At 40.4% G+C, this 13,381-nt stretch overlaps 1 protein-coding gene across 1 annotated transcript in view; it reads left to right on the top strand.

Moving 5' to 3' along the window:
• CLCN5 (chloride voltage-gated channel 5) overlaps positions 1-13,381 on the top strand; it is a gene marked incomplete at both ends in the record, with an annotated part of 58,755 nt that overhangs the window by 19,916 nt on the left and 25,458 nt on the right. The window contains 2 exons of the mRNA XM_080718295.1: positions 2,144-2,295; positions 8,941-9,040. Of these exons, the coding sequence (XP_080574421.1) occupies positions 2,144-2,295; positions 8,941-9,040 (252 nt within the window). The remainder of the gene's footprint in view (positions 1-2,143; positions 2,296-8,940; positions 9,041-13,381) is intronic.

Consider the following 13,381-nt stretch of genomic DNA (forward strand, 5'->3'; position numbering starts at 1 on the left):
GGGGCCTGGCAATTGCGTCTCTAACAGGAGAGCGAGCAACGACAAAGAAGGATGATGCGGTGGTGCTCATGTTACCTAGTGATGTAATAGGATTCTTTCTTTCCTGCCAGGACGCTGTTGCAGATCCTCATTTTGCCTTAAGATCTTTAAAGCCGGGGGCCTCATTTGATATATAGCATAACATTTGATAGCTCCGGATGCTTTTGAAAATCAGTTTCACAAAATCCTTTCTGTTTCTTTTTATTCTTCTTCCTAAAGGAACTCTTAAACCAGAGCAAACGCAATGCAACATTAACCTGCCTTAAAAAGTCAATTTCTGATTGTGTTCATGTCAGCATTTGACTTGAGAATGGAAATAGCTTGGCCTCTCCTCTCCCCCACATGCACTTCATTCTCTGTCTGCCCTGATTTCCTAGCTGGCTTTCCCCCTTCCAAACTCTCAAACAACATACCAGCTTTCATCTTTATCAGCCTGACACTGACATGATAGGAAACGCTGGACGGGTGATTCAACAGCCATCCATTGCACAGCCAGGTAGGAGTGAAGATATGGAAAGGACTTTGGTTTGGGGTTTTAAGATTAACTTGTTCACTACCTCCATGCCACTTCCCTGTCCCACCCCCACCCTCCAGATCCTTTGGACTCAGCTGAGCTTTTCCTTTCAAATGTGTACATTTGCTAAAGTATGCTGAATTAGTACACTTCTAAAGACTTCCAATTGGTAAAACCCAGACAGCTTGGTGTGTGTATTTAAACTTGTCCCATGGTGGTGGTGAGGCTGTCTGGAAGGAGTTTCTAGAAAAGGTGGGCATGTAGAAGGGGACAGGGGGTCAGCTCAGGCCTTCTGTGCAGAGGAGTTCATTACCAAACAGTCTGGAGGGAGCCTTGTCACTGCCAAGGTGGGTGCTGCAAATATCAGCTTTGGCTGAATGAATTAGATGATGGTATTACTTTGCAATTTTTCCCTGTGTGCATCTGCATAAATTCCTCAATACTGTTTTAAATTTTTGTCTAATAGCAAAATACTGTTTCATCAGGTGATACTGCCAGAATATTTTGAACATGTATGTTAAGCATTACTAACCATGTGTGGGCACAACTACTTAATTTAAATCCTTCTCCCTCATTCATCAAATGCATTTTGGTTTTGGCTGATAATTTATCAAGTATCAGGTATGTGCCAGACACTGTGGAGAAGGCAATGGTGAATCATATATAGAGTTAACAATAAAAAGAACTTTAATCTAGAAAAGAAGATACACATCCACATAAGTAATTATAATGGCAGGTGGGCAGATGAACGTGTTTTTTTTTTCCTGTCATTTTAACACTGAGCCATGCACAATTCTCTAATCTCAACTTGTAAATCTTAGATTTTCTGGCATACTTAGAGTTGATACAAGCCCATTATATCAGGGATCAAAGTCTTCCACCAAAAGGGAAATTTGTACATTCCAGCTGGCTTAACTCTTGAGAAGGCTGACTTTCTTCCTTTGGAGTCCTCAGTCAGGCAATAGCCACCTGATAGGCATGAATTATTGCTCTATAAATGCAAAGTGATTCTTGATGTGATATGTCTGCAGAGACCTTTGCCCCCCCTTTTTTTGTGGTACTGGGAGTGGAACCCAGAGACTTTCTACCTCCGGTCTATATTCCCAGACCTATTTACTATTTTATTTGGACACAGGGTCTCACTAAGTTGCTGAGAGCCTCACTAAGTAGCTGAGGCTGGCTTGGAACCCGTGCGATCCTCCTGTCTCAGCCTCCCAAGCGCGGGGATTACAAGTGTGCGCCACCACGCCTGGCACCCTTTGGACCTTTTGCCTCTCTTTCACGAACTGAAATACCTAAGGTGCTCCAACTCCTTCCTGTTATTTTTCCACAAATCCTTTCACATTGCACATCAACTCTTGTCATTTCACATTTATACTGTCACTCTCATCCGTCCCTTTCCATTCACACTGCCTTTGAGCCCAGACAACAAACACTTGTGTGATGGAAGGCCCGCCAGGTGATCATATTGCTTTATCAGCACATCCTGTCTAGTCATTGATAAAGACTCACTTTTTGGAGGTCAGAATGAAGGTAAAATTGTTAAAAATGCCTGAAGAACTAATATGTCTATTTTCCTGTTCAATGCAGGGGACAAGTCATACAATGGTGGAGGAATAGCCTCTTCAAACAGGGTCATGGACTTCTTGGAGGAGCCGATTCCTGGCGTAGGAACCTATGATGATTTCAATACAATCGACTGGGTGAGAGAGAAGTCTCGAGACCGAGATAGGCACCGAGAGGTAAGACAAAGATGGTCCATGAGTGTTAGGAAACACCAGGGGAAGAAGTTAACATATTTTTCTATTATTTACTTTATTCATCTCTGGGTGTGACTAAATCTGGTTTCTATTGTCAATATAGGGTTTTGTTGTTAACAAATTTTTTATTTTAAATTTATTTATTTATTTATTTATTTATTTATTTATTTATTTATTTATTTACTGGAGACTGAGCCCAGGGACATTTACCTCTGAGTTACATCCCTAGCCCTATTTTTAAATTATTTTTTATTTATTTATTTTTGGTGGTACTGGGGTTCCTGGAAACCCTTCTACTTCTGAGCTATACTCCCAGACCTATTTTGTATTTTTTATTTGGAAACAGGGTCTTTTAAGCCAGCACGGCTGGCTTCGAACCTGTGGGATTCTACTGTCTCCGCCTCCCAAGCGCGGGGATTATAAGCATGCACCACTATGCCCGGCTTTATTTTTTATTTTGAAATAGGATCTCACTAAGTTGCAGAGGTCCTCACTAAGTAGCTGAGGCTGGCCATGAACCTGCAATCCTCCTGTTTCAGCCTCCCAAGTATTAAGATTACAAGCCTGCACCACCATACCCAGCTCTTTATTGTTTTATTTTTAAAAGAGTCTCACCAAATGGCTGAAGCTGGCCTCAAATCTGTGATTCTCCTGTCTCAGCCTCCTAAGTACTGGAATTATAGGCATGTGCCACCACCCCCTTCTTGAAGGCATCTTTTTTCTTGTACTGCACATAATATTTTATTCTGCCACTCAAAAGTGAGCATTTAGATATATCACTTTTTGAGAATTTTGCTATCCATAAATATATTTTTTGAAAAATTATCCTATATATGCTGGGCGTGGTGGCTCACGCTTGTAATCCCCGCGCTTGGGAGGCAGAGACAGGAGGATCGCGCAGGTTCGAAGCCAGCTGCGCACACTGGCTTAAGAGACCCTCTTTCCAAATAAAAATGTAAAAATAGGTCTGGGAGTGTAGCCCAGAGGTAGCAGGGCTTCCAGGAACCCCAGTACCACCAAAAAAAAAATTATCCTATATATGAATATACTCTCTTATATCTTACTATTAATATTATAATTGTGAAAAATTATAGGACTTGTGACATACAATAGTATTAACACCATGAACCATTACAATGTTTAAATTAAAAATTTTAAAAAATGTATGTGGTTGGCATGTTAGATAAAATGGTTCTTTTATTTTTTATTAAAATTTTATTGATGCATCATAATTGTACATGCTATCAAGATTCATAGTTATACATTCACATATGCATATAATATTATTTGATGTGTTAAAAGGATTCTTTAAAAATTATATTTAATGCCGGGCGTGGTGGCACATGCTTGTAGTCCCCGCGCTTGGGAGGCAGAAACAGGAGGATCGTGTAAGTTTGAAGCCAGCATTCGCTGGCTTAAAAGAACCCTGTTTACAAATAAAAAATATAAAATATGTCTGGGAGTGTAGACCGAGAAGGGTTCCACCCCCAGTACCACCAAGAAAACTTATATTTAATAATTTGTCTTTCTATAGTAAAAGATTGAAAAGGAACTGTACAGCCCTAGACTGGTGATAAATGCCTTTGCAGAGGTGAAATCAGTGTTGGAGGAGAGCAGCAAAGTAAATATCAAAGATCTTCCTCCTTCATTGCACCTCTGTTTTATGATTTTTCCACAGAAGCAAGTCTTTTTTGTGGTACTAGGGATTGAACCCAGGAGCATTCTACCTCCAAGCTAGATCCCAAGTCCTTTTTATTTTTTGTTATGAGAAAAGGTCTTGCTAAGTTGCTAAGGCTGGCCTCATACCTGCAATCCTCTTGTCCTAAACGACCAAGCAGTGGGATTACAGCCTTGAGCCACCAGACCCAGATCTAGAATCATTTTTTTAAAACTAAGAAAAGCATATGGGCTCTTTTTTAAAAGAATAAAAGGAAAAACTTCTTATAGCCTTATTGTTTACTGAAACATACAGGATAAACTCCTTATGATTGTAGCTTTTGTACAGCCAAAAAACCCAAGAAAATTTATGTACTCCAATGAAACCACAAGATGAACAAAATTCAGTTTAAGGACATTCATTAATTTGATAGCTAATAGATGGTACATAGGACCACGGCAAAGGTTCATTTGAATTTGGCAAGAGAAGTTACCCACTTCTCTTCAAAGTACTGTGAAACTCTCTCAGAGCAGCCTGCCAAAGTCATTTGCCTTTAACGTGTTGCCTGGTATCATTTTAATTAGGGAATCATGATTTCTAGTTTGTGTAAGGGCCACAATGAAGAGCTTATTTAAATAGTTAGGTGCCCAGCCGGGCATGGTGGCGCACACTTGTAATCCCCACGCTTGGGAGGTAGAGATAGGAGGATCACGCAGGTTTGAAGCCAGCCTCGCTGGCTTAAGAGATCCTGTTTCCAAATAAAAATAATATAAAATAGGTCTGGGAGTGTATCCCGGAGGTTGAAGGGCGTCCAGGAACCCCAGTACCACCAGAAAAAATAAGTAAATGCCGGGCGTGGTGGCGCATGCTTGTAATCCCCTCGCTTGGGAGGCAAAGACAGGAGGATCGCGCAGGTTCGAAGCCAGCCACGTGCGCTGGCTTAGGAGACCCTGTTTCCAAATGAAAATGTAAAAATAGGTCTGGGAGTGTAGCCCGGAGGTAGAAGGGCTTCCAGGAACCCCAGTACCACCAAAAATAAATAAATAAATAAATAAATAAATAAATAAATAAATAAATAAAAATTTAGGTGCCCAACCCCAGCAACTGTCAGAATCATTTCTTCAGGCCCCAGTAGGAGTAGTCTCCTCCCTTGCTTCTTCCCCTCCCCTTTCCTCCCTTCCTTCCTTCCTTCCTTTCTTGCTTCCTTCTTTCCTTCCTTCTCTCTTTCTATATTTTGGTACTGGGGATTGAACCCAGTGGCATTCTACCTCTGAGCTACATCCTCAGCCCTTTTTATTATTTTTTATTTTGAAACAAGGTCTCACTAAGTTTTTGAGACTGGCACAAACTTGTGATCCTCTTGTCTCAACCTCCTGAGTACTGTGATTACAGGTATGCACCACTATGCCTGGCTTTTTTTTTTCTCTCTAATGATTTCTGCTTGGATTCTCGATTTTCGTTTAAAAGTTTTATTTTATTGGTACATTATAATTATACATCATAATGAGGTATAGTGTGATAACATACATGCACAAAACATTTGGTGAGCTTCCCTCCAATTGCACTATACTCCCTCCCCTTCTCCATACAAGTCATTGAGATTGGTATTGATAATTTCATATATGTACATGAAATGAATTACATGAGGCATATTACATGAAACATGTAAACTGTTACCTTCATTATATCTCTATCTCCCCTCTTCACTAATCCTCTTCCATCACTCCACTGGAATCTCTACTCCTTTAAAGGTCTCTTTTGTTACCTAATTCCTCTTTAGCTACCACATGTGAAATAAAAACTCTTATACACTGTTGATGGAACTGCAAATTTAAAATTTGATTGTTAAACTGACCTTGTTTTCTCCTGAGTTCATGATTTCCTCCTCTCAGAGCCAAGAAAATCTCCTGAGCAGTCAGGTAGAATGCACTTTTCTTTTCTTTCTCAGTGCTGGGAATAGAACCCAAGCCTTGGTGAATCCCAGACAAACACTGTACCACTGAGTTCCACCCACAGCCCTCGAATTTTATTCTTAGCATTTCTCTGGTTCTAAATGGTTTTTGCACAAACACCTGAAATCCAGGACATCACGTTGCCACTGGTACAGGTTTTGAGGAAATATCTTCTTAATCCTTGGAATTGTGAAAATTACGCCGAGTTTCTTTATCACAACTCAAAAGGGCGATCTCTGTAAGACATTCTATGTTTGTCATAAGATTTCTGGAGCACACACATCCCATTTCTGTCTATCATATCATATGGATTTGTCAGGCAGCCTTTAGAACTGCCTTTATTATTTCTGCTTTCAGAGTTCAGTTTGTCATCTGTTGCATATTCAACATGTTATTCAAATTGTGAGAGTCACCTGTGCTATGACAAGGGCACATTTCTCAAAGTAATAGCTACATCTGAGGTAAATGATACCAATTACTAATCAGAACCCAAAGTGTATTTCTCACATAGTCCATGTGGATTTTTTTTAGCATTAACTGTTCATTCTCAGAAAAGAAACAATATCACAAGGAAAAATGTAACCTCATCTATTTTCAGCACTGAAATTGGAAACTTAAAGTCATAAGTCATAATGCATTTTAAAACTCCTTTTGAATTTTTCATGATTTGTTGTTATTTGTGACGTGACAGTAGAGGAAGATAAGGTAGCTAAATCAACTATTTTGTGAATAAGAAAATAGTGGTACAGAGATGGAGGAAGTACCAGTGACAAAGCAATCAGAGTGTTCTGAAAATGTGAGTCAGAGCTGGGCATGGTGGCACACATCTGTAATCCTAGTACTTGGGAGACTGAGATAGGAGAAATGCAGGTTCACGGCCAGCCTCAACAACTTAGAGAGGCCCTCCACAACTTAATGAGATCCTTTGTCAAAATAAAAGAACAAAATAGGGCTGGGGCTGTAGCTTGGAGGTAGAATATCCTAGATTTATTCCTCAGTACCACAATCAATCAATCAGTTAATCAATGTGAGGCAGGCATAGTGGCACACACTTATAATCCCTGTACTTAGAAGGCTGAGACAGGAGGATCACAGGTTTGAAAATAGCCTCAGCAATTTAGTGAAACCTTGTTTTTATTTATTTATTTATTTATTTATTTATTTATTTATTTTGCGGGTCTGGGGATGGAACCCAGGGACATTCGACCTCCGAGCTACACCCCCTGCCCTAATTTTTATTCTTTTATTTTGAAACAAGGTCTCACTGAGTTGCAAAGGGCCTCACTAAGTAGCTGAGGCTGTCTGTGAACCGCGATCCTCCGGTCTCAGCCTCCCAAATGCTGGGATTACAAGCGTGCACCACCACACCTGGGTAGTGAGACCTTGTTTTAAAATAAAAAAATAAAAAGAGCTGATGGTTCAGCTCAGGGGTGGAATGCCCTAGGGTTCAATCCCCAGTACCCATACCCAAATGTGAACACTGAGCCAAGTGTGGTGGCCTGTGCCTATAACCCCAGTACTTGGGAGGCTGAGGCAGGAGGATCACAGATTCGAGACCAGTGTGGAGCTACTTAGCAAGACCCTATTTCCAAGGGGCTGGGTGTGGTGGTGTACGCTTGTAATCCCAGCATTCGGAAGGCAAAGACCAGACCAGAGGATCACGGTTGGTGGACAGCCTCAGCTACTTAAAGCAGCCCTTCACAATTCAGTGAGACCCTGTTTTAAAAATAAAAATACTAAATAACAGGGCTAGGGGTATAGCTCAGAGTTACAATGCCCCTAGGTTCCATCCCCAGTAAAGCAAAAAAGACCCTATTTCCAAATAAAATTAGGAAGGTCTTGAATTGTGTTTCAATGGTAGAATGCACCTGTATTCCATCCCCCAGCACAACACACACACACACACACACACACACACACACACACACACACGAAATGTGGACCCATGAAGGGTTAAATTGACAAGGCTAGTACTAAAAAATAAAGTTCTGGATTCTTTTTTCTTTTTGTGGTACTGGGGATTTAAATCCAGGGGTGCTCTACAACTGAACTACGCTCTCTGCCCTATTTTGCTTTTGGTTTTTGTTTTTAAATTTTGAGACAAGATCTTGCTAAGCTCTTGAGGTCAGGCTGGCCTCAAACTTGTGATCCTCTTGCCTTAGCCTCCGTAGTAATTGGGATTACAGTTGTATACTATCTCACCCAGGTTTTCCTCATCTTCTGATAGCCTCTGATAGTGTCCTGCAGATTTCTTAAAATGAAAGAGCTGCATCACTGATGTCACTTAGTATATGTGATCAATGTACAATTAGGAGTATATGGGATTATGTCTCAGAATTTGCTTCAGCTGAATCACAGCCTTATGACATAAACCTCAAGTGGTACTTTCTTCACTCAAATATGCCGGTGTTTATTTTTTATAAGACAAAGTGATTTCTGGTAGTGCAGTGACTGTCCTTAGGATAGTAGATTTTCAGGAAAGAAAGAAATCCTTATAATGAACAGAACAGGTTGACACTCTAAGAAATTAGCAGCTAAATAGGGAATCCCTGCATAAGGTACTTGTGAGCAATATAGTACTGTGATGAAAGTGGAGTTCACTATGTCTCAAAGTTCTTAGTGCATGCCTATCATCCCTGAACTTGGGAGGCTGAGACACAAGGACTGCAGGTTCAAGACCAGCCCTAGCAAGTTAGCAAGACTCTCAACAACCTGGTGCAACCCTGTTCGAAAAATAATTAAAGGGCTAGGGGCATAGCTCAGAGGGATAATGCCCCTGGATTCAATCCCCAGTATATACGTACATACACGTGCACACGCACACACACACACACACACACACACACACACACACACACACTGTTCTTGATGAAATTGTTTTAGCTAAAGATTGTGAGAAGTAACTTTCAATTGGTCTCTCTTCCCAGATCATTCGTCGTTGTATTTCTTTACTAGGAAACTTTGAAGTGAAGGGAGGGTATGTGTAAAGTATATTGATGTTTTCTCATTTCCCCCTAGATTACCAATAAAAGCAAAGAGTCAACTTGGGCCTTAATTCACAGTGTGAGCGATGCTTTTTCTGGCTGGTTGTTGATGCTCCTCATTGGACTTCTATCAGGTATAGTAAACTCTGTCAGTCTTCAAAGCAGATCTCCCAGGACTGTATCACAGCCCTCCCCCAAATTATGAACAAGATTGAGGTCTCTGTTTTCCCACCTGAAATGCATTGCTAGGCATTTCAGCAATTTTTTTATTTTTTATTTTTTATTTTTTTAATTTTAATTTTAATTTTTATATTTTTATTGGTGCACTGTATTCATACATCATAGTAGGATACATACTTTTGTAGACATACATGCACACTTTTCCCAGTCAGCCCCCACCCAATCCCCACCCCATTCTCTCCCTATCCCTCCCTCCCATGCTTGGCTTAGTAGTTGACATCTAGTATTATGGCAATTTATCTAAAATTAAAAATGATAATCTCACATAACAGTTTCATTTGTCTGATACCAAGCTTTTGATGACTTAAAGATAACATTTCAATATTTCTTTTTGCTTTCTTTCTTACCAGAGAATATTTTTTTCTATTTTTTAGGTGAAACTATCATATATTTATATATTTATTTTTCAGAAAAAAATCTATCCTAATATGGAATATGGACTCTAGGTACCCACAACGATCTTGAAAAAGAACAAAGCTAGAAGATATATATTTTCTGATTTCAAACCATATAAAGCTACAATAATTGAAACAGTGTAGTACTATTCTAAAGGCAGATATATAAACCATTGGAGTTAAATAAAAGCCTAGAGCTAAATTCTTCCCTATATTGTCGTTATTTTTGACAAGGTTTCCACGAACATTTGGTGGTGGAAATATTAATCTTTTAACTAAATATTGTTAAAAAATAATAATTACATGGAAAAGAATAAAATTGGACCCTTACCTAATCCCATATACAAATATTAACTCAAAATAGATAATAGACCTAAATATAAATCTTAAGACTATAAACTTTTAGGAGAAAATCTGGGTCCTAAAACCTCACAACATTGAAATTGGCAGTGATTTCTTGGTTATGATTTCAATGGCACAGGCAACAGAGGAGTATACAAGCTCCCTAAAAAATAAAAAAGTTATTGTATATCCAAAGACAATGTAAACAGAGTTAACAGTTACTAATAGAATGGGAGAAAATATTTCCAAATGCTATATCTGAAGGTATATTAATATTCCAACTAGAAGTCCTAGAAATTAACAACAATAAAGGCAAACAATACCCTTTAGAGATAGGTAAAAGACTAACATAAATAATGAATCTCCACAGATAACCAATCTTAGTTGTCTGTTGGATGGAAAATCTTGTTTCTCTAGTTCTGGAATGTGTTACCTATTTCTTCTTTGTTGTTAATCTCTTTGAGTATTTTCTCTAGTGCTGGTTTTGAAGACATAAATTCCTTCAGTTTCTGTTTGTCATGGAAGCTTCTTATTTCTCCATCTAATTTGATAGAAAGTTTTGCTGGGTAGGAAATTTTTGGCTGGAAGTTGTTTTCTTTCAGAGTTTGGAATATGTTACTCCAAGCCCTTCTGGCTCTCATAACTTGGTTTGGGAAGTCTGGAGTGATTCTAATTGGTTTGCCTCTGAATGTCACTTGGTCCTTTGCTTTTGTTGCCTTTAAGATTCTCTGCTTGGCTTCCACATTGGTCATTTTGACAATTATGTGGCGTGGGGATCCTCTTCTCCGATCCTGTCTAAAGGGAGTTCTATAAGTTTCCTGGACCTGTGTATCGACCTCTTGCTCTATGTCTGGAAAATTTTCTGCTATTACTTCCTTGAAGAGATTGTTGATCCCTTTGGTTTCACTTTCTTTTCCCTCCTCTATTCCAATTATTCTTAGGTTAGCTCTCTTAAAATGGGCCCATATTTCTTCAATATCAGATTCCTGCTGTCGGATATTTTTTTCTAGATTAGAAACTATGCATTCATTTTTGGATTGCTCATCTTCTAAGAGCGAGATTCTGTTCTCCATGTGTTCTAATCGGTTGTTTGTGCTTTGAATTGAGGCCTTTACTTCATTAATTGCAACCTTTATCTCTTTTTAGCTCTCTCTGAATTCTTTTCGAAGCACCTCTATTATTTCTACAGTTATTTACCTGATTTGATCTTCTAGAAATCTCTGATTTTCAGTTTTATCGGGTTCTGATGTTGTGGGGTTGTGGGCATTTATTGCTTCAGTATTATTCCTCTTTCCCATGACTTCGGATGTTTGTGCCTTCTCTGGGTTCTTCCCTTGGGTCACTATGACTTCACTTAAGGTGTTCTGGATCTCGAATCAGTAGTATCTCAGACCCCACTACTCCTTTACTGGGTTTTATCACAGAGTCTCCGACCCATGGAGTCTATAGAGGCTGCTTTAAACTATGGGGGGGTGCCAGGTTGCACGTTCTCCTATGGTGTGATATCTCTGCCACCGCCCCTCCCCCACTGGGTCAAGACCCAGGGAGTACAGTACTGGGATTTCTCCTCTGTGGCCCGCAGTTTGACTCACTGTTCTTGAGTACGCAGATGTAGCTGTACTGGCCTCGCTGAATTCGGTGCTGCTGCCGCTGGTGGCAATATGGCGCAGCTGCTACGCCCTCGGCTGTGGGGCTGGTGTTTTTCTTCTTGGTTTTGATTTCCACTCTGAATCCCTGCAGCGTGTGCTGAGCTCGGCCACTGGGAGCTTTAGATGCTCTCTGCACAGAGAAATCCCGCCTGGCTATTCCGCAGTGGCTCACCTCAGCTTGCTGTAGCCGTCCCGTGGATTCGCTGGTGCCGCCGGCAGTATGGCGCTGCTGCCGCGTCTGCCGCATCCTCGGGCGTGAGGCCGGTTATCTCCTCTGTGGCTCTGTTCTCAGTCTGCTTTCTCTCTGGAGCCTGGTGATGTTTTGTTTCACTGGTGATGGTGTTTTCTGGCTATGAAAGGCGCTGATTTTGTGGTAATGGAGATTTGTTGTTAGCGGGGCTCTTAAGCCCTGCTTTTCTCGGTCACTATCTTCCCGGAAGTCTTTTATTTTTTTTAATTTATTTTTATTGGTGCATTGTAATCATACATCACATTGGAATACAAGACTTAAGAGGATATACAAGCACACATCATCCAATTAGCCTTCATCCATTCCCCATCCCATTCCCTCCCCCTCCCTCGATCCCATGCTTGTTTGGTGATTAACTTTGATACATTTGTTTATGTACCTCCTGTGTTTTAAAGAGGCTCCACCCTCTAATTGGGTAGCCAGGCCACTACTGGGGCCATCAAGAGTGGGATCGGTATTTGCAACGCAGCATGCACAGAGAAATATCGCAGAAAATAAAAACCAGATGCTTCCCCTAATCAGCAAAAACTAGGAGGAAAGGGGCAACAGGAAGAGTTCGAGCTATGGAAAGGGCCCTATAGCAAAGCATTTCAGCAATTTTAGAAAGGTCGATGTCCCCATCTGTAAAGGAGTACTAATACCTGCGTCACCTACCTTAAATAAAAGGGAACATGCATTTAAACACCCTATACTATGAGATACCATATCCATTTAAAGGTAATGTTAGTCCTGCATTTCAGCCCCTGTCTTGAGGAGGAAACCTTTTGTTGGAGATAATAAATTTTTTTTGAAGCAGGTTTCTTTATTCACTAGTGAAAGCTCTGCAAGCAGTGCTTCAGTCAGGTCTGAAAACTGATCATTGAACATCCAAGATCTTTTATACATTTGGTCACCTAATATTGGGAGGGGAGGGGTAGGTATGAGATGTGGATAATCGGCTTTTTAAAAACACATTCTGATTGGAGTTTAGGAGACATGAGGCAGAAGACTTCCTGAGACCCTGAGACCTTCGGTAGCTGTTTCATGTGCGCGTGTGCGTGCGTGCGTGCGTGCGTGTGTGTGTGTCTGGGAATTGAACCCAGGGGCATTCTACCTCCAAACTATACCCCAAACCCTATTTTATTTTATTTTTATTTTGAAGCAAGGTTTCACTAGGTTTCTGAGAGCCTCACTACTTGCTGAGGCTGTCCTTGAACAAGTGATCCTCCTGTCTCAGCCTCCCAAGTACTGGAAGGACAGGCATGTGTCACCAGGCCTGACTTGGTAGCTGTTTCTTAAACTTTCTTCTACTCTGATTTGATGGTACAGAAATGCATGTAAGATATGGTTCAGCCTCTCAAAGTGCTCCCCATTGAATTCTTTCAATGTGGCTAAGGATGGGATGGTTCCACTTTTTCCTATAAACTCCATTAGCCTTCTTCACTATCCCCCCAAATAATCGAGGTTGATTATTCCTCATCCAAAATGCCTGAGACCAGAAGTATTTTGGATTTCAGGGTTTTTTTCTTAAATTTTGAAGTATTTTCATCGACATAGTATGTATTTGGGGGAAGTGACCTAAATCTAAAGATTAAATTCAGTGTGTGTGTGTGTGTGTGT

This window comes from Muscardinus avellanarius, assembly GCF_963383645.1.
Source record: "Muscardinus avellanarius genome assembly, chromosome: X".
Lineage (NCBI taxonomy): Eukaryota > Metazoa > Chordata > Mammalia > Rodentia > Gliridae > Muscardinus > Muscardinus avellanarius.